Raw genomic sequence first — 21,949 nt, 5'->3', positions numbered from 1 at the left:
GGCTCATGCTATTTTCTTGCCATGCTGGGAAAGTAGAGCGCACAGTGATTTTTCCCCAGAGCAATGTGAAGGAGAGAAATGGCATGGTCCAAGCCCTGTTTCATGGTATCTGGCTCTCTTCTGCTCTAGACTACTGTTGTTGTTGTTTAATCGCTCAGTCGTGTGGTACCCTGTGACTCCATGGACTTTTGCCCACCAGGCTCCTCTGTCCATGGGATTTCTCAGGCAGAATACTGGAGTGGGTTGCCATTTCCTTCTCCTGGGGATCTTCCCAACCCAGGGATCAAACCCATGTCTTCTGCACTGGCAGACAGATTCTTTACCACTGAGCCACCAGGGAAGTCCAGACTATGATTAGAGAGAGAGAGAGAGAGAGAGAGAGAGAGAGAGAGAGAGAGAGATCCAACTTCTTTCAGTTTTCCTAGGGTTTTCTTATTAGTTTTTGTGTTCGGTTCAGGTGTCCATCGACTTCCCTCCCACCACTGCAGCATCTCAGGACAGGACCAAAGATTAGCCCCTGGGGTGCAATCTCATGCAAACCTGAGGTCAGCTTCATTTGGTGTTGCTGAAGATGAAGCTTAATCTCCAAGTCTCCATTCTTTTCTTCTCTGTAATGAGAAGTTTGGAATAGATGATCTCAGGTTGTCCTCACTCTAAAATTCTGTGATTCCATGTGGTACACGCAGAGGCGGCAGGTAAGAGACATTGAGATATTTTAAGACCACTCAGTTTCCAAGGAGATAAAGAGACATTTTTTTGGAGGGGGGACACCCAACAAGAGAGAGTTATTAACAAAAATGAATGTCAAGTTAGAGGGTGGAATGTCAATCAAGTTTCAAGGAACGAGAAGAGATTGTTGGCAGAGAAAGAGATGTCACAAGAGAAAGAGAAAAACCACTGATTGGAAAGAGGCTCGGAGAAGAAATCAGCAAGTGTTGAGGATGACAAATGCGATTAACCCATCATGGGAGTAGATGCCATCTTTTCTTTCTAATTTCTTATTAAACATTTCTGACTTACCAACATACTATGCAGAATAATATAATGAAGTCTTGTGTCCCTGGTGCCCAATCTAAAACATTACTCATGACCAATATATAGTAACCTTGTCTCCACCATCACCAGAGGTAGTCGGCATTACCCTGTTCACGGTTTAGCATTCTCAGCAGTTCTTTATGCTTTTCCTGCATATATATGTACTCAAGGGCAATATTTCATCTTCACAGAAATCAGGTTTCATGCTTAAAGACGAAAGTGTGGGGACCTCCCTGGTGGCCCAGTGGTTAAGACTGCCTTTCAATGCAGGGGTTGCAAGTTCAGTTGCTGTTCGGGAAGCTAAGATCCCACATGACTTGCGGCCAGAAAAACCAAAGCATAAAACAGAAGCAGTATTGGAACGAATTTAATAAAGACTTTAAAAATGGTTCACATCAAAAAAGTCTTAAAAAAAAAAAAGACAGACATATGACAGTACTGAAATACTTATTTGAGGTAAAAAAAAAAAAAAATGTGTCAGAGCTGGAGTCTCAGGCAAGGAGAATAATGGAATAGTTGGAATAACTTGGATCAGAGCACAGGAAGCTTCTTCCTGCTCATCAGATTTTCCCAAGGTGATGACATAGTGACTGGCAGGAGTTCCCACAGATAGGCAGCATCAGTCAGCTTCCTGATGGAGAGAGCCACCACTCCTAGAACATCAAGGTCAGGAGGAAAGGGACGGTTTCTGCTGCTGCCCAGCAGAGCTGTTAGTCTGGACCACTGGGAGTTCACGTCTCAGAAACACCAGTGTTAAGAAATCAGACATCAGAACACAGCAGGGAGTCATTTGCAATGTCCAGGACAAGTCCCACAGCAGGCTGAGGTTTGGGGCCAGGCACCAAGGTCAGAGCTGGCCCATGACCAGTCACTGAGATGAACACCACCGGGGTTCTGCATTATGCTTTTCCTGTAAGAGGCCCTTGAAAGTGCTTCTGAAGGGGCATGTCACCCTCAGGCTCAGTACACTGCCAACACGGAATAACAGAATCATTCCGTGCAAAGATGGCTGGGGTCAGGGGGGCCACCGGCCTTGCACGATCCTACTAGTGACAACCCACCTGGGCCATCTGTAGACAATCCAGCCTTGGATTAGCCCTAAACCCCCGCCACTGCAAAGAGATTAAAAATGCACTCCATCGACACAAAGTGTAATTTGCATCGACACTAAATATAATTTGGGTGGGGGGGGGGTGGGTAGTGAGAGGATTTTTGTAAATACACTTTTGAAATTTTGGTCTATGAATAACTCATTTAATTCGTGATTTGCTTTGATTTTCTTCCCAAACTCTGTGCATAATTGGAAATTCTTGAGAAATGAGGAAATCAAATCCACAGATTACTTTCAAATGTGTGAAATGCTGTATGAAGGCTAAAATTAACAATTCATGGAGTTGGAATACTCTGTTTGTATGCATTTAATTAAAACATTTATTCTTCATTTTGTGGTTTCCTTTCTGTATTCTAGAGCCAATAATCATTTCCAGGCTTCAGACATAGTTGTAAGCTCTTGAAAAGCTCCTAGGCCCTGGGCCCACAGGGTCTGGAGGATAAACAACCCTGTTGGGGAGATTTTATGGGAGGTGCCTGGGTCTGTGGGCACTAGTTGGCTCCTTTGTCCCAGTTCCCTCCCTCTCCCTACTTATGGTCACTTATGGTGTTAATGGGGCCAGCGTTCTGAAGACAGCATCCCCAGACAGAGTCACCGGAGGCTTATTTCCTATTTTCTCATTCAACCACTCTAAGATAGGGAACCTTGTTTTGTTCACTGCTGTGTCCCCAGCATGCAATAGTGTCAGGCACATCACAGGGATCCAAGAATTATATATATATATATATATATATATATATAAAATTTATTTGTATTTCTGGCTGTGCCGGGTCTTTGTTGCTGTGTGGGTTTTCTCTAGTTGCAGCAAGTGGGAGATACTCTCTAGTTGCCGTTCACAGGCTTCTCATTGCAGTGGTTTCTCTTGTTGCGGAGCACTGGCTCTAGGGCACACTGGGCACACAGACCTTAGCAGCTGTGGCACGTGGGCTCCAGAGCACAAGCTCCATAGTTGTGGCTCACGGGCTCAGCTGCTCCACGGCATCAACGTCACTATTTGTTGAATTCATGCTTATTACTGGGAAACAGGATTGGATGGTGAATCAATAGGGCTCCAGCTGTATCAATATTGTTTGAATGATGGATAATGAGAATATATTCACTCATTACTCTTCTAATTCAAAAATAACATAATTTCACAATGGGATATCACTTTACACCCATCAGGATGGCTCCTTTCAGAGAAAGTCAGAAAGAACAGGTGTTGGTAAGGATGTAGAGAAGTTGAAACCCTTGTGCATCGCCAGTGGGGATGTTATGTGGTACAGCCGATATGAAAAACAGTACAACGGTTCCTCAGAAAACTGAAAATAGAGCTACTATATCAGCCCGCAATCACTCTACCAGGTATATACTCCAAGGAAAAGAAATTAGTATGGCAAAGAGACGTCTGTGTGGCTATGCTAATCACAGCACTAGCAACAGTAGTCAAGATGTGGAAGCAACCTAAGTGTCCATGAGCCAATGAGTGGATGCAAAACTGTGGTGTGTATATGGACAATGGAATATTATTTAGCCTTCACAAAGGAAGGAGACCCTGCCATTCACAACGACATGGATGAACTGTGAGGACATTATGCCATGTGAAGCAAGCGAAACACAGAAACAGAAACTGCATGATTTCACTGATATGTTGAACCTAAAAAAGCTGAGTACAGAGGAAGAGAGAGTGGAATGGTGGTGGGACCAGCGGTGGGAGTCTTGGAGAAGATGTTGGTCCAAGGGTACAAAGTTACGTGGGGTGAAAAAGACTAGAGATCTAGCATCCAGCATGGTGCCTATGGTTCACAATACTGTACTAAATGCTGCAAATTTGCCAACAGAGTAGATTGCAGGTCCAGACACAAACAAATGGTACCTGTGTGAGGCATCGATGTTAAGTTGCGGTTGACTATGGTTATCATTTCACTAGGTTGATATATATCAACTCTTCAGGTTATTCTCCTTAAATATATAAAATTCTTATTTTAAAAGTAAATCTGTATATATTTTTCTTTTTTTCCAAATACTTAGCTAGTTCTCCCAGCACTACGTGTTGAGTAATCCACACTTTCTCCACTGGCTGAATGCCACATGAGCATACAGTGCATACTTACATAAGCTTGGATCTATTTCTGGGCTTGCTATTCTGACTCATTGTGTCAAGGGGTATGGGTTCAACAAAAAGGGGTTCTATGGGTTCAACAGACCTCTAGATGTGTGTTTCAACCTGTTTTGTTTGGGGCCAGAGTGCAAAAAGAGGTGTTTTTTAAGTCTGTGAATTTAATTTTTTAACTAATCTTATTTTTGTCTGTCCTTGGTCTTCGTTGCCGCGTGGGCTTTGCTCTGGTTGTTCCAGCGGGGGGCCACTCCTCCTCGCAGTACGCCAGCTTCCACTGCAGTGGCCTCTCCTGTTGCAGAGCACGGGCTCTAGGCACCCGGCTTCAGGAGTTACAGCACACAGGCTCAGCAGCTGTGGCGCCTGGGCTTAGTTGCTCCTTGGCAGGTGGAAACTTCTTGGACCAGAGCTCCAACCTGAGTCCCCTGCGTTGGCAGGCAGATTCTTATCCACTGCACCACGCGAAAAGTCCAAGCCTGTGACTTTTAATATCTCTAGGGATTCCATAGAATCCAGTGTCTTCGGTCTAAGACATTCCAGCCCTGTCAGACCAAATTACTTGCCCAAGCTCTTAGGTCATTGAGTTTTTTCTGCCTGGAGTGACGTTAGCAACATACTGTTTTCATAGTTTTATAACACATTTTAGCGTGCCACAGTGAACATTCTCTTGTTAGTCTTCCCTTTCAATATTCCTATACGTGCTCTAATTCTCCAAATAAGACATTATTTTGTCAGCTTCTGGGAGAAAAAAAAGTCTGGGGCTTTGATTGCAATCACATCAAATTCCTAACTCCGTTTGGATGGAATTTACCTCTTTACAATATTGAGTCATCATTCAGAAATGCTATAAGTCTCCACTCAATTCTTTGTTTATATCCCTCAGTAAAAATTTAAAAATTTTCTTTTTAAAGATCCTGCATATTTCTGGCTAAGTTTATTTATTTCTAAGAATTTCTTTTGCTGCTGCCAATACGAATGGATATCTTTTTCTATCATTTTTTTTTCAAGATTACAAAAGTAACGTGGTCATTGTATGAAAAAATAAACAATATAGAAATGTAAATAACCATCACCACACTCCCAGAAATATGGTGCTCTCCTCCTAGGACTGTACTTACCACACACACCCCCAAACACATGCACGCATGTACACAAGCATGCACACACACAAGCAGACTAGGTCACACTGTGCATTCTGTTCTGCATCTTGCTTTTGTCTCACAACAATTTGTCACAGAAATCTATTCATGTTCATGCATGTAAGTCAAGCCCAATCTCCTTTTAAATTGCATAAATTACATTCAGTTCTTATCATTTTTCATTAAGTAACCATTTTCTTGGATTTTCACAGTACATGATCATAGCATCTGCCATTATTTAGAAAAGAAAAAAAAAGGAAGAAAACTTAATTTTTTGGTCTTTTGGCAGTAGCCAGAGCATTCAAAACAATGGTGAATGATTGCAGTGACGGAAGAAAATCTGTCCTGCCTCTAACTTCAACAAGAATGTCTTCATTTTAAAAATAATTCTGTGTACTTATTTGCTGTGGGATGTTCTGAGTCTTGTTGCTGCACGGGCTCTTCTCTAGTTTTGGTGAGCAGGGGCTGCTGTCTGCTTGTCATGTGCTGGCTTGTCCTGTTGCAGAGCGCGGGCTCTAGGCTGCCCGAGCTTCAGTAGTTATGGCTCCTGTGCTCTAGAGCGCAAGCTCAGTAGTTGCGATACACAGGCTTAGTTGCTCTGAAGCACGCGGGATCTTCCTGGACCAGGGATCAAACCTGTGTCTCCTGCATTGGCAGGTGGATTCTTTACCACTGAGCCACCAAGGGAAGCCCCAGCAAGAATGTGTTTAATGCAAATTTTAATGTTATCTGTTGGGTTCAGATATATTTTATCAAGTAGATACAGTGTCTTTGTACACTAATAATTTGGAATTTTAAAAATCAGGATGGATGTTGAATTTTTCAGTGCCATCTTGGCATATATCCCAACGATCATGTTTTTTTCTCCCGAGGCATATTGATAGAATTAACTTTATTCATAGACTTCCTAATATTAAACCATTTTTGTATTTGTGGTCCTGGTGAATTGCTCGTTTAACTCCATATAATGTTTTTAATTTGGGGTTTTAATTGAAGTATAGTTGATGTACAGTGTTGTATTAGTTTCAAGGGCAGGTATTGTCATTCTTGAGACTGTGACTGGCCTGTTTTTCTTTTTTGTTTACAATTAGTTTATAAAGCTCTTTCTGCTTACTTCCAACCATTCTTTTAATTCTCAAAAGAAATACAGCACAAACTGGTTTGATGCCCCTGGGACCACAGTTAAACCACATTACTAGCCCCTTGCAACATAACCAGCCACGTGACTGGTTCCCACCAGAGGTCAGTGAATGGACATGATGATGAGTTTGTTAAGAGCAGAAGGGCCTTTGCTTTGCTTTCTCTCTTTCCCTTCCACAGTGACCTTGGAGATCATGGAGCTGCAAGATGGAAGGGGCTTAGACCCTTCACTGCTTAAGAGAGAATCTCCCAAAAGATCCACCCAAGAAGAATCCACACTGGACCTTGGTAAGCTATTGAGACTTGAGGATGTTTATTACAGCAACTAACATCAATATCATCATACAGTTGACAATGCAAGAAGTTTCCATAGCATCCATTTTAAAACATTTTTAATATAGTTTATTTGCATGAGTCCACTTATATGGAATATAAGACACACAGAGAATGGAGTATAACACACAGAGAGAATGGAATATAACAGAAATAAAGTGGTTCCTCACACCCAGTACTCTATGAATACCTATTAATAGCACTATACTGCTCTATATGGCAGGATAATATTAATATTTTTGAGATTTTAACCTAGATATGTTTTCCTCCAGATATTTTCCCCCTCTCCCTTTTCAAAAAGATCATTGTCTCAGAAGGAGGATGGAACAGAACAGAAAACAGAAAATATTATGCCTAGATTGGTTTCCAACCACCTAAATCCATCAGCTTTTCCTAGATGCCTCAGAGGCAAATATCAAGATGGAAAAGTGGGGAGTGAGGGGGTGGTAAGAAAGCTGGGCTCACCCAGGGAAGGAAGAAGAGGGGAGGTCAGAGAAAGTACAGATTTCTATGAACCCCAGACAGCACTGCATCTTCACCCACACCTCGGGGAAAGGTGGCAAGACCCCAGGAAGGGATGGTGGTGGGTGACGGCGGGATGAAGATTCTCACAACTTCTGAGCAAGGTACAGAAGCAGCAGAAGGAGCTACACAGGCATGTTCATGGCAGGATATGATGCGTTAGCTGCTGCCCATATGCACCGGTTTGGCCCTGGACCGCCGGATTTGTAGATGCAACCCAGGATGTTGTCAATATACCACGGCAAGCAGGTGATTCGAGAAACAGAGAGCCTCCTCCTCAAGGACTGGCATTACATACCCTCGAGGGGGAAAAGGAGGGAAACCCCCGATTGACTGTGCCAGACTCTAGGGGTTAAGGAGAGAAACATACTCCCTCGAAGCACTTAAAATCCTTACTGGTGCCCTTGTTACCCAGCTGGCTCTGTTTCTTGGGGTAGTTCCCGGTGGAGAACCATCTCCGGTGGAGGGGCTTAGGCGGGAGTGGGATGGTTGAAGGAGTGGGTGTGTTCTGCGTGGGGTAGGGGCTGTCATTGCTGGCTCAGGAGGGGAGGCTGGGGGGGTGAGAATAGGAGAGGGCGGAGTGGGCGGCGCTCCCCACCACGTCTCCTCCTCCTCCTCCCCCCAGGCCAGGATTGAGGGCGGGCTCGGGTGGCAGCAGGGGGCGCCAGAGGACCGTCAATGCCACGGAGTGGACTCGCCGCCCCGCTCGAGACCCCGGTCCCAGCCGAGCTCCGCCTCCCAGACGTGTAGGGCCGGCGACCGGCGAGGGTTGGGGAAGCAGAGGGAACTGGGCGAAGCTCGGGAGCCTGTGGCCGGCAGCGGCGGGCTCGAGGTCACAGCTGTTACCTTTGGGCAGGGACCCCAGGGTGTCTGCCTCACACACACGGTCTCAGATTTAGACGGGGACCTAGGGGCAAATGAGCTGATGCACCATCCCGTGATGGGATCAAGGAAGGCAGGCTTCATGAAGCAGACGTGTACACTATCTGACATTTATGTCAACATTTATGTGACATTTATGTCGCATTTTGGCATTTCTTCATATTTTGCCAACCTCAAGACAGGACATTGGTATCTTACCCTTCAAAGGGGCCTCCTCCAAGACTTCCTCCATCTTTCCAGGGGGCAGCCTCTGTAGTCCCCAGACTTCTTGCCCATCTCCCTCCTCCCCTGGCTGACCCTCCAGCCCCCACCCACCCCTCAACACACACACCCCTGCACGTTCTTCCCCCATCTTTCAGGCCTCCTCCATGCCCTATGCTTCTCTGTCCACCCCCATCCCTGCCTAAACTCAGTACCTCCCTTCAGTTCTTAACCATCTGTCTCAGCCCCAGCCCCGCCTCTCTCTCTCTCTCTCTCTCTCTCTCTCTCTCTCTCTCACACACACACACACACACACACACACACACACACACACACAGAGGCCCCAGGGGCAAGGCTGCCCTGCATAAAGTCACCTCTAACAAACCCCCACCCTCATCAGCCATGGATGCCTAGCCCTTGCGTCCCGGCCCTGAACACCAGCATCAAATCAGGCCTAACTTCTTCCCAGAGCTCCTGGGGGAGTAAATGCAGGGGCAGAGAGTCAGACCCCAGCAAGTGGGGTCAGTGGGGACAGGGGTCAGAGGGCAAAGCCTGAGTTCTGCCTGTGGTTCACAGAACCCGGAGACCTGTTGCTAGGTAACCAGGTCTCCCAGCCCCTTCCGAGCACATCCTGAACTGCACATCGGCAGCCTCCAGCCATCTTCCCTGAGTCTCTCAGACACCCGCCCTCTGTGGGATCCTCAAGAGCAGGAGGAGGGGAGAAGCAAGCCCAGTCACCACCCCTGAGCTGCACTACCCCCGTTTCACTGTGAAGACTCGGCCGCTGGGCCACTAGCTCACCACCGCCATGAGTCTGGGCATCATGGAGGAGGAGGACCTGGCCGAGTACTTCCGGCTGCAGTATGGGGAGCGGCTGCTGCAGCTGCTACAGTGAGTGTCGGAGGGCCCGCCTGTCCCCAGCACCCCAAACCACCCAGGCACCGATCACACCCATTCCCTGGCCCCAGCACAGCCCTCTCTCTCTCAGCACACCAGCCCTTTCGCTCAGATGAGTGCTTTCCCTCCCCACGAGTGCCTGTCTCCACGGGTTCCTCCCAGTCCCTGCCTGCCCCTGGGGCTCAGCGTCTGCTGTTCTTCTTGCCTGTGTCTTGGGTAGGAAGTTCCCCAGTATTGAGAACCAGTCGGACTCTCCATCCGTTCGGCTACTGGAGAAGAAGAAGGAGGCCAAGATTATGCACCATGCCATGGAGCAGAAGAAGGAGGTGGGCAGCTCAGGGTGAGGGATGGGAAGGGCCCACCCCTTCCCAGGGAGAGCCTGAGGACAGCCCTCCATTTTGTGGGCGGTGGTGGCTAGAGTCAGGCAACCTGGTGATGGTCCAGTGTTTCCTCTGCAGAGCACAGGAGAGATCTGAGACTCAGGGAACCAGAGTCCTGGGATGTTCTGCGCTGAACCAGACATGGGGTGGGAACTGGGCACCTGGGACAGGGGATGCTGGAGACTTCCTCGGTTCCCACTCAGGGGCCCTCCCGCCCTCCCTGCTGCCCCCCACCCCTAGACGTTTCAGCGCAGAATGGAAACCCTGAACCTGCGCTGGGAGGAACTGGGCATCAAGGAGGCCCAGCTGAAAGCCCACATACAGAAGTTTGAGCAGTTCATCCAGGTACCAAGGGGCGTGGCCTGCTGCAGCCTGGGTACCGCACTCTGCAGTTGTCCCTCCTCCCCCAACCCCGCACCTCCCACCTTCTCCTGGATTCTGTTGACTCCTCACCCTGGGTGGGAGGTCTCCTGGGTGCTCACCAATGCCTGGAGCTTCCCCCTTTGTGACCCCCGCCTCTTGCCCCGTTTGTCATTTTCTGCCTGTTAGTCTCCACTCCTCTAGGTTGCTATTTCCCATTTCCTTGCCTGTTGTTGGTATGGACAGTTTATCCAGTGACTGAGCGAATGGGGAATGACGAATGAATGAACGTGCCACACTCAGGGCCAGATGCCTGGCGTTACAGAGGTGAATCGTGCCCCCAGTTCACCCGACCCCTCCAGGCACTGGAGTTGAAGAATCAGGCACTGGAGTCCACTCTGAGACAATCACAGAAATCCCTTCAACCAGCCTCACATAACCCTAAGACATGCTTCTCCTTACACCTTGCCCCCATTCTGGCAGCCCGGCCACCCCCGTCCATTCTCAGGGTGGACAGAAGCTTCGTGGGGGCCTCACCAGCCTGGGCCCCAGGGAGGGCAGGGCCCATGCCTGACTGGCATCACCTCCCCGCCCCCAGGAGAACGACCAGAAACGGATCCGGGCCCTAAAGAAGGCCAATAAAGAGCGAGAACTAAAGAGGCAGCGCATGCGCGAGCTGGCCAAGGCCAAGCAGGAGATGGCGGTCCTGCGACTGGAGCACCAGCGGCTGAGCGCCAAGCTGCAGGAGTACTCCATCTTCAACAAGTACCTGGAGAAGGTGGTGGAGAACTCCGAGGTGTGTGGAGGGCTGGGGGGCGGGCGTCTGCAGCCCTACCGCCTCGTCCCCAGGGGCCTGGGCCGGGGACCCTCTGCTCTGGGGAGAGGTCTCCAGCCGAGGAGGGCAGCTGCCAGAGGGCCCTGGTGAGACTGGACTCATTTCTCAAGGGCGGGGGCCTGGTTGTGCATCTCTGTGTGCGTGACGTCTGTGGGCCTGCCTCCGTGTGGGTCCCAGGTTAGGGGTTTTGCTTAGAAGCACCAGCAACCAGCTCTGCCTGCCTCTGTGTGATGTGGTCCACACTCTCCCTGCTTCCCCTCCTCTCTGGTGTTTTTGGTTCACGTTGAGAGTACATGGGGAGAGGGAGGAAAAGAGACTGGAACACACCAGCCTCGTGCAGAGCTGGGCACTTAGCATATGCTGGGCCCTGGGCTGCGTGCTGCAAGTGGACCTTAGCTCAGTCTGCTCGCTAGGCCCCAGAGAAAAGCCATCACCTCACCCTGTTATGAGGAGGAATTGGAGGCTCAGAGAGGTGCTTGTAGGTGGCAGAGCCTTTGTTTCTAACTACCCCTCTGTAGGCCACTGACCACGGCTTTTTTGTCAAGGTGCCTTGTTGCCAGAGCTAAGGGAACTGCCCAGCTCTCTGCCCACCCACGCTTCCTGCGGCATTTGACACTGTTGATGCTCCTTTCTGAAATATTCCTGTGCCCTTTCCTGTGGGGCTCCTCCCTCTTCTTCCTACCTTCTGGTCCTTCCTCCTCAGGCTCCTCTTCCTTAAGTTCCTTGGGTCTTTGTCCCAGACCCTCCATTTTTCTCCCTGAGCAATTCCCTGGGCCTCTGATATATGTCACCCATGTCGACAGCCATCCACCTGTGTCCCCCACGCCCACGTGTGACAGCAGCAGGGCCCCTCACCAGGATGGAACAAGGTATGAGGTGTGCCTTCTGGGGTGTGAGTCCGAGTCCATATCCTCTAGGGGGGTTCAGGGATACAAAGCACACACATCTTTTTTAAAAGTCCTGGAAATTTCTATATAGAACCACTAACCTAGTTTATTTATGTGTGAGCCCCAACTCTGTGTTATTTCCTGCATTCTAAGGTATGAGAAATTGTTCATTTAACAGTTGGTTTTTCTGGGGGTCAGGGGGAGTGAGGCAAGACTACTACATTAAAGCAGTAGATAGATTACAAGACATGACTCGGATTTAGAGCTGGTAAACTGTGTCTTAGGACCAAGGAGACTGGTAGGGATCTTGCTGGCCCATATTGCCCTCCTAAGCTCAGGCCCCTACATCTAATTCAGAGTCCATAACTGCTTCGTGGCATCCCCAGGCCAGCCTGCTGCTGGTGGCTCCGTTGCTGCTGAATGGCATGACCACCCACCCACAGCCTCATCAGAACCCAGACCTCACCCTTGACTCCTCCTCTCTCAATCCCTGCAGCCATCAATCAGCAGATCTGGTCTATTCTCCTAAGTATTTCTGGAATCCAGCCCCTGCCCCTTCCTCATTCAGACCACTGGATGTACTTCTTAGGAGTTCAGCTCTGTGTTATTCCTGTCCAGCATTCTGCAGCCAGTGTAATCAAAAATCTTTCTTTTTCTTTCTTTCTTCTTTTATTTCTTTCAAAATATTTAAAGCATACTGAAAAGTATACAACATATATAAAAAATACCCAAGTATTCACCACAGCTCTATCAAATTGGAATTATTTTCTCCTATTTGTTCCCCCGTCTTCATTTTTTTTTTTTTTTTGGCTACACCATACAGGTTGCAGGATCTTAGCTCCCCAACCAGGGATCAAACCCAGGCCCCGACAGTGAAAGCACCAAGTCCTAACCACTGGACCACCAGGGAATTCCCATCAAGCTTGTTATTATTTTTGGCAACAGAATACATTATCCAGAAGCTATGAATAGTATGTACATGTCCTTTTATGGCTTCTTTTTTCCAATCAATGATTTTTTAAAAAAAATTTTTGTACCATGGGAAATTTCAAACATACAAAAGTAAAGAAAATAGTCTACTGAATGCCCATTCAGTTCAGTTCAGTTCAGTCACTCAGTCGTGTCCAACTCTTGGTGACCCCACGAATCGCAGCACGCCAGGCCTCCCTGTCCATCACCAACTCCCGGGGTTCACTCAGACTCATGTGCATGGAGTCGGTGATGCCATCCAGCCATCATCCTCTGTTGTCCCCTTCTCCTCCTGCCCCCAATCCCTCCCAGCATCAGGGTCTTTTCCAATGAGTCAGCTCTTTGCATGAGGTGGCCAAAGTATTGGAGTTACAGCTTCAGCGTCAGTCCTTCCAATGAACACCCAGGACCGATCTCCTCATCACCTAATTGCAACAACTATCAACTTACTGTCAGATCCCCATCTCTGCTATTTTGAAGCAGATGATATTTTTTTAACCCATAAGTGTTTCAGTACATCACTCTAGAGCTCTTTGTAACATACCCACAACACCCAGATCAGTGTGTCTGTGCTTGCTCAGTTGCTTAGTTGTGTCCAACTCTGCAATCCCATGAACCCATATCCAGCTGACGTCAAAATTTCCTGATATTGTACACATACTTTTTGTACAGCTGGTTTGTTCCAATCAGGGTCTAAACAAGGTCCCCACTCCGGGTTTGGTTGGTGTGTTTATCAGGTGTTCTAGACATCATTATTACGCTGATCAAAAGAAGCCAGACATTCTGTATGATCCCATCGAAATTTTTCAGTTCAGTTCAGTCGTTCAGTCGTGTCTGACTCTTCGCGACCTCACGGACCACAGCATGCCAGGCCTCCCTGTCCATCACCAACTCTCGGAGTTTACTCAAACTCATCTCCATTGAGTCGGTGATTGATATGTGTAAAAACAGGTAAAATGAATCTTTGGGGATAGAAATCACAATTCTGGTTTTCTTGGTAGTGGTGGGGGCAGATACTGACTGAAAGGGGGCCAAAGACCCTTCTAAGGTGCTCAGAATGTTCTGAGCTCCCTTCTTCAGTTATTAACTAGAATACTATGAACACCATCAAGAAAAGGACTTTATAGAGACTTCCCTTGGCAGTCCAGTGGTTAAGATGCTGCGCTTCCATTGAAGGGGGCACAGGGAATCCCTGGTTAGGGAATTAAGATCCCACATGCTGTGCCGCATGGCCAAAATGTAGGAAGAAGAAAAAGGACTTCAGAAAGAGAATCTTCCCTTCATCAACTATTTGGTGACTATATTGGCGATAAAGCAAAAGCTTGTTAAATGCTTGACTCTTTGAGTCTTCAGGATAATGAGTTGGTTCTCCAGCATCCACCACAAGTGCCCTGTAATGTTGTTAGTATTATTGCAAACTCATGGGTTTTTAACATATTTGATATGTTTCAGTCCTTTGCACTTATTCTTACTGATGTTCAAAGGGTCCCATCATTGGATAATGAGAGCCTCTTCAAATTGGTATCCGAGTGCTTTTGAAATTGGTGTTAAGTTTAGGAGAGGTACTCCTGGTTGCTCTGATGTAGCCCACTTTTTAAATTATTTTTAATTGAAGGATAAATGTTTTACAGTATTGGTTTGATTTCTGCCCTACATCAATGTGAATTAGCTATAGGTGTACATGTGGCCCCTCCCTTTTACCTCCCTCCCACCTTCCTAGCCAATTCTTTTTAACTGTTATATATTGTTGCACCTCCTAGAAATGCAGACTGGAAGTTATCTCTCTGCTCACTCCTCCAATGGGTGCAATCCACACTCCTCAGTGTTTACTGAGCATTTTTTTTTTTAACTTCTCCAGGTTGATCTCTCTCCCCCCATCTTGAACTTGAGCCATTCCTACTAAACTCTCTTGCTCATCCTGAATATGCCACACACACCTCATCAGCTTTATCCAGGCTGTTCTGTCTACCTGTACGGCCTTCCTCGCCTGCCTTTGCCCGGCCATCTTCTCTTCATACCTCTGGTCTCATTTTTTAACCATCCTTTCCCTGAAGACGCCTCTTCTGGCAGTCCCTATCTCCTCTAACCCTGAGTTAAGTGGCTCTTGCCCACAGAGGAAGTGTTTGGGGGAAAGGAGAGTTCCCGGAACACCAGTCTGTTGCTGGAAATGTCATGAGATGGAGAGAGCACTCAGGGAGTGTCCCCTGGGTGGCTGGAAGGCACGTGTTGATAAATCCCCCAGACATGAGTTGGCATCCTGAAGCTGGTGCTCACAGCGCCTTGAAGAGAGGGAAGGTCGCAGGGCTTTTGTTCTGCTTAGTTAGGGTAAGAGCCACGTTGTGTGTCGGGGGAGGGTGGCTGAACCTGGCCGGCCCCCGCTCCTCTGGTACCCACCCTCTCCAGCCCCCACCAGAGGGAGGCCTCAGCCATTGCTGAACAAATATGAGACCACCATGTGGAAGATACTACCTAACACTCTCCCGCGGCCCCATCCCCCAGTCACCGATAAGGCTTATCACTCTGTGTCGTAACTGACTGTTTACTTGTCTGTGTGTCCTACCGCGCCACCGCATGTGGTAAGGCTTCCTAAAAGCAGTGTCTGGCTGTATTATCTCCTGGTCTGTCCCTAGCGTTTAGCACACTTCCTGGCTACTAAGTGGTTCGTGGTGCATTCTTGCTGAATAGGCTCATGATTGCCATCCGAGACAGCGCAAAGTCTACCCTGCCCCCGCCCAGCAATGCTCAACCCTAGAATCATATGCGGACCCTTCAGACCGGTTTATTCATCCGGGTCTCTGAGGGTGGAGCCTGGCACGTGGCGTCGTTGAAGCTCCCAGGTGATTGCAATAAAGTGCAGCCAAGCCAGAGAGCCTGCCGGGCCAGGTGCACATGCTCCCGACAGGACACCGGGGTCCACGACCCACGCCACGTGACCCACGGCCCGTACCAACTCGGGGCGGGGGTGGGCGCAGCGGAGACTCCGAGGGCTTTACAGCCTCTGGCCCTTGACTTAGCCCAGGGCCTCCCTGCCAGGCAGAGGCGCAGAGGGTGGGAGCTGGGGGCACAGAGTGGGGTCGGCGCCCCCCCGGGCGGAGGTGCACTGACCTGAGCCACCAACCCCCCCCCCCCAACTACCCCTCCTGCGCCGCCCCCCCTCCCCCGGCCCTCGTGCAGTTTGAGGAGATCCACGAGGTGATCGCGCGCTACAAGACACTGGTGAGCATGCACCACGACCTCATGCAGTCGGCACAGGAAGGCCAGGAGAAGATTGAGCGTGCCAAGGCGCGGCTGGCACGCTACAAAGAGGAAAAGGACGACGAGATCCTGCAGCACAACAACGAGCTGGCGCGTCTGCAGATGCGCTTCGACCGTGCCCGCAGTGACGTCATCATCTGGGTGAGTGCCGGGCAGGCGGGGGACACAGACAGACACACAGACACACCCCTCAGCACTCACCGGTAAGGGACACACACACCAGCACACACACCCCTCAGCACTCACCGGTAAGGGACACACACCAGGACACACACACAAACACGGGTAAGGGATGCACACAACACATACACACCCACCCTTAGCACTCACACCCCGCCCTCATTCCCCTCCCCAGGAATCTCGCTGGGCGCACATTCAGAACACCGCTGCCAAGAAGACCCTTTTGCTTGGCACCATTAAGATGGCAACGCTGAACCTCTTCCAGATCGTGAGCAAACAGCTGAAGGAGGCGACCTTCGTGTCTCTGGAGGACACGCACAAACAGCTGGACATGGTACGAGGAGCCCAAGTGCCTGGCAGGCAGGCTGGAAGTAGCCATGATGGTTCTCCGTGAGTTGAGGGGAGGCGTGAAGGCTAAAAGCAGTGGTTCTCAAGTTTTCAGAGTTGCCTGGGGACTCGAGCTTGTTGCTGGACCCAGCCCCACAGTGTTGGACTCGGGAGATCTGAGATGAGAAACCATGAATTTTCATTTTCCGCAAGTTTCCGGGTGATCGTGCTGGTCTGGGTTCCACATTTAGAGAACCGCTGCATTAGTGCTAAGGTTCTGTTGGCCCCATCAACAGGTCAGTAGAGGAACCCATTACTGAATTCATTAGCTGCTGCACAACAGTCTTACAAAGTTCTCATGAGATGCTGAAGGCCTGTGACGGGCCCATCCTTGGGGAAAAGAGAACATCTGCAGGGGCGGGAATCAGCAAGGGGCTGACAGTATGTCTTGTTAGTACCATTCTGCGATTTTTCTCTTTGAAGTAATTGAAAGGAAACTGAAAAGGAGTTAACGTTCTCACTGTGTATGATACAAAGCTGTCTGATGCTACGTCTGCATGCCCCCTGGAATAATCTCACTTCTGACCAAAGGAAAGCCGCATCCCTTAACTCGGGAAACTCAGCACCATGCTTCTTGTGACATGCGGAGAACCATGACTAATTATTTATCCTTTTGGCATATCCTTTTAGCCTTTAGCTCTGCTGTGAAACAGTGGAAAGTAGGCTCCTAAAGGCTGGAATTTCTGTTTGCTTTGTTCTCTGTTGTATCCCCAACCTCTAGAACTATTCCAGGCAGATAGTAGGCACTCAGTAAGTATTCAGTGAATGAATATGAAACACAAGCCAATGAAAGCACTTGACTGAGAAGTGCTTCGTCTGTTTGTTTTGTTTGTTTGTTTTTAAAGAGAAAAGATGGGAATTCCCTGGGGGTCCAGTTGTTAGGAATCTGCACTTCCACTGCAGGGGACCCATGTTCTGTTCCTGAACAGGGAACTAAGATCCTGCAAGCCTCACAGCACAGCCGGAAAAAAAAAAAAAAAAAAAAACCCCAGCAACCTGAAATTCATGAAATGTAAAGAATTTCACCCACTGACCAGCAGAATTTCCTTAAACCAAAGAATCAGCCTGCATCGTAAGGCATGTTAGAACTGAATTATTCATATTAACAGTCCAAAGACTGTAAAGGGAGTTTGTAAGAAAGTTTGTTGTGAAACAGCGATCCTCAAGCTTTTTTTGGTAGCAGGTTACCTTTACACTCGTAAAATTTGTTGAAGACCCCCAAAGAGCTTTTGTTTATATGGGTTATATCAGTTGATATTTACCTTATGAGAAACTCAAGCAGAAAAACTAAAACTATTTAATTCATTTAAAATGACAGTAAGAAACATGTTAACACAAATAGCATATTTAATAAGTAGATTTATTCATTTATTTATGGCTGCCTTGGGTCTTAGTTGCGGCATGTGGAATCTTTCATCTTGGCGTGAGGGCTGCAGAGTGCCTGGGCTCTGTAGTTGAGGCACGCAGGTTTGGTTGCCCCACTTTGCATGAGGGATCTTCGTTCCCTGATCAGGGATCAAATTCACATTCCCTGCACTGGAATGTGGATTCTTAATCACTGGACCACCAGGAAAGTCCCATAAATAGCATTTTTAATGAAAAATACATTTTCAAAAAGTATTTTGTGGGATGGGTGGCATTTCAACACTTAGCAAATCCCTAAAATGCTGCTTCCTGGAGGACAGGTATTCTCACACCTGCTTCTGTATCCAGTCTGTCATGATAGCCTCTGTGATGGGAACATCCCACTTGGGTAAAAGTCCACGTAGACTCACCAGAGAAAAGACAAGTAGCAGAAGTAACAAAAGACAGGTAACACCTTAGCGTTATTGTAGAAAGAGTTTTGGCCTTGCAGGCCCCTCTTCCTTGCTGTAGGGTCTCAGGACTCAAGGCGTCCTCATTCCCCTCCCCTTTAGCTGTTGTAAAGAGAGATGGGGCAGGAGGTGGTGATCTCCAGCCCATGGCCCCTGCCTAAGCACCCCCTGTTCGGACAGTAGCTTACAGTCCATCCACTCCACATTCTGAGCTTTCAGGCTCCCTCGAACATTTGTTGTCCTTCCTGCAACCCCCCACCCCGGGCATGCTGCATGGCCTTTGGGATCTTAATATCGCAACCAAGGATCAAACCTGGGATCAAACCTGGGCTCAAACCTGGGCCCCAGGCAGTGAAAGCACCAAGTCCTAAGCTCTGGACCACCAGGGAATTCTGTTCTCAACCTTGACTTGCCTCCACAGGAATTCCTCATATGCCCAAATGTTATTTTTAAATATCCCACTTGATTTCTTAGGATATGAGCCTACTGACACATATACGTGATTAAGTAGCCTGAAAAATGGAAAACAAAGACCTAGGAAAATATTGTAATAAGTTGAAACTTTATATAAGGTAAATATATAAATAGTATTATAAATCATACATGTTACATTTATAGTAAATATAAGTTAAAATCTAAGGTCAAGGCAAGAGAGAGATGTATGGACTCTCTCGGTTCTTGCCTTATAAAGGACAGTAGTTCGACAGGAACACAAGTTGGCTCTGAGATGCCTCGTAACCAGAGGAAAAGCAACACACCGTTCTTGAACCAAAATAAGAAAACATAAGGTTTCCTTGGAGAGAGAGATCCTTTCCCAGCACCTAACCTCTAGCTGAAAATTTTCACAGAGGCTCCAGAGACACTCAGTGAATTATGTTCTCAGTGGCATCCCTAAATGGATGCTCGTGTGGGCTTCAGAAGGGAGTCACTCATCTAGGACTGGGAGCAGGGTACCACTCAGGGAAAGTGATTCTGCAGAAGGCCACGACAATTTGCATTCCACTCACTGTCTGTGCAAGGTCCAGCGTTATTATCTCTGAGTAAAATCCAAACTGTGCTTGGCAGATCGTAGAATCCCAAGGTGATTTTCCTCCAGAAAAATAAATGGACTCTCGGGACTAAAAAGGGGCTTCCTCGGTGGCGCTAGTGGTAAAGAACCCGCCTGCCAAAGGTTCGATCCCTGGGTCAGTAAGATTCCCCTGGAGGAGGGAGGGCATGGCAACCCACTCAGGTACTCTTGCCTGGAGAATCCCATGGACAGAGGAGCCTAATGGGTTACAGTCCGTGGGTTCACAAAGAGTCGGATACAACTGAAGCAACTTAGCACAGGATGTGGACTAAAAAAATTTAGAAAACAAAGTTAAATGAAGTTCGCTGGTCTTAAAATGCAGAACTTCACAGTGCCTTTGCTGTGGCTCTGTCCTGAGACTCCAAGCTGATCAGATTTCTACAATTTGCTTGCCCACAGAATCCGTTTTGGGGATGTGATGACTTACTATAAGAACATAGTTTGGGAAATACTGCACTTGGCATCTCTGTAACCTCCGGAAAGTTTCTCTAATTCTTTGTTTCCTCTTTTGCAAAATAGGAATTATGTTGGTAATCGTAATAGTGTTAGCAACTCGCAGGTTGTTGAGAGTTTTGGGCAGTCTGTGCAGCCCTGTCTTTTGGAACACTCTTGAAAAGGAGAAACTGTCGGACTGAGACCTAAGGGGCCATCCAGGCCAACCTTTTCTCCCTCTTTCCTTTTTAAAGATAAAGAAATCAAGTCCCAGGATGATGAAGTGATTTTCTCAGAGTTGTGTCAGGACCCCAGGTCATCTTTTTTGTTTTTTAAGTTGAAGTGTAGTTGATTTCTAGTGTTGAGTTATAATAGTTTCAGGTGTACAGCAAAGTGACCGTTGTGTATGTGTGTGTATATATGAATGGATAAATACATATAGCCATATTCTTTTTTTCAAATTCTTTTCAATTATAATAGTTTAAGATATTGAATATAGTTCCCTGAGCTATGTATCAATAGTAAGTCCTTGTTTCTCTGTTTAATATATGGTAATGTGCATCAGTTAATCCATACTCCCTATCCCTCCCCCCTTCCCCTTTGGTAACCATAAGTTGGTTTTATATGTCTGTGAGTCTGTTTGTGTTTTGTAAAGAAGTTCATTTGTACTATTTTTAGATTCCACATAGAAGCGATAATCATATATGTCTTTGACTTACTTCACTTAGTACAATGATTTCTAGGTCCATCCATGTTGCTACAAATGGAATTATTTCATTCTTTTTTATGGCTGAGTAATAGTTCAGTGTGTGTGTGTGTATCCATATATATATATACATATACTGTATTTTCTTTATCTATTCATCTATTGATGCAGAACCACAGGTCTTCTAACTTATGAGGCTGTGCTCTTTCCACTGTATCATACTGATTGCATGTTCCTTTTTTAATGTTGTTTTTAAATTTTATTTATTTATTTATTTTTAATTAGAGGATAATTGCTTTACAATGTTGTGTTGGTTTCTGCCATATATCACCATAAATCAGCCATAGGTATAAACATGTCCCTCCCTCTTGAACCTCACTCCTATCTCCATGATTGCATGTTCTTTACAACTAAAGTTAGTGAATAGAATTGAAATTTCCCTTGATGACGCAGGATTAACATAATGAGCCTCTGTTCTGGGTTTCAAGTAAATTAACCTGCTTGAAGGCTATTAACTAGTGGAGAGGCGTCTGCCCGACCCTGGCTGACTCCTTTCTGCTGATGCTTCTATCCCCAGAGTCCTCTCTGGAGCCTCCCCCTGTCCCCCTGTGAGACGGTCAGCCTGAACTTCATCCTCTCACTGCGTCTGCCTCTAGGGGTTCCCACCTCCATCCCTCTTCATTACCTCTAGTCTGCTAAGCCTGATTCTCCATGTCAACTAGAATAATATCAAATGAGGGAAAGTGACCTCAGTCACAGGAAATGGTGACTCCTTACAAGCAGGCTATGCCCAGATGTTTCGGGATGGGTGGCCTGTCACCAGCTTGGGATTGACTGCAGTCCTTTGGCCTCTCTAGATCCAGCAGTTTATCCAGGACCTGTCAGACATCTGGGCAGAGGTGAAGAAGAAGGAGCTACAGCAAATCCGGGTTTGAAGAGCAGCCATGGTTCCAGAACGTTCCAAGACAGAGAAGGGAGGGAGGAAGTTGCTGGTGACCTTGTCATCCAGTCAGCCCAGTCCAGCTCCCTGGAACATACCCCCCACCCACCTTCATGCCTTTCTGCTGGTGAAATCCCTGTTTTTCACATCAGGCCTCAGCCCATCCCATCCCTGAAGACATTAAATGTTATAAGAATTTTGTTCCTAAGTTCTCTCTCTTTTTGGTGGTTTATTCATGGGGAAGAAGGTACACTGAGGGAAGAACCCCCCAAAGCACTCCCTCTGAAAGCTGGTCAGTTAGGCTGCTCAGGTTTGATGTCTCCTAGGCTTTGCTATTTACGCAGGAAGGGGCCACATGGCAACATACAGTGGAGTGAGGA

The 21,949-nt window shown here is 47.5% G+C and overlaps 1 protein-coding gene across 1 annotated transcript; it reads left to right on the top strand.

Moving 5' to 3' along the window:
- The first annotated feature begins 9,266 nt into the window (after nucleotides 1-9,266).
- On the top strand, nucleotides 9,267-21,564 carry CCDC42 (coiled-coil domain containing 42). Its single transcript, XM_052658808.1, has 7 exons — nucleotides 9,267-9,349; nucleotides 9,576-9,681; nucleotides 9,976-10,080; nucleotides 10,694-10,891; nucleotides 15,961-16,182; nucleotides 16,397-16,555; nucleotides 21,487-21,564. The coding sequence occupies exons 1-7, from the start codon at nucleotides 9,267-9,269 to the stop codon at nucleotides 21,562-21,564; spliced, it is 951 nt and encodes a 316-aa protein (XP_052514768.1).
- Nucleotides 21,565-21,949: the final 385 nt, after the last annotated feature.

Source organism: Budorcas taxicolor, chromosome 19, assembly GCF_023091745.1.
Source record: "Budorcas taxicolor isolate Tak-1 chromosome 19, Takin1.1, whole genome shotgun sequence".
NCBI classification, from domain to species: Eukaryota; Metazoa; Chordata; class Mammalia; order Artiodactyla; family Bovidae; genus Budorcas; species Budorcas taxicolor.
Note: the sequence above shows the minus strand (reverse complement) of the source record. Positions and strands in the feature narration are given on the sequence as shown.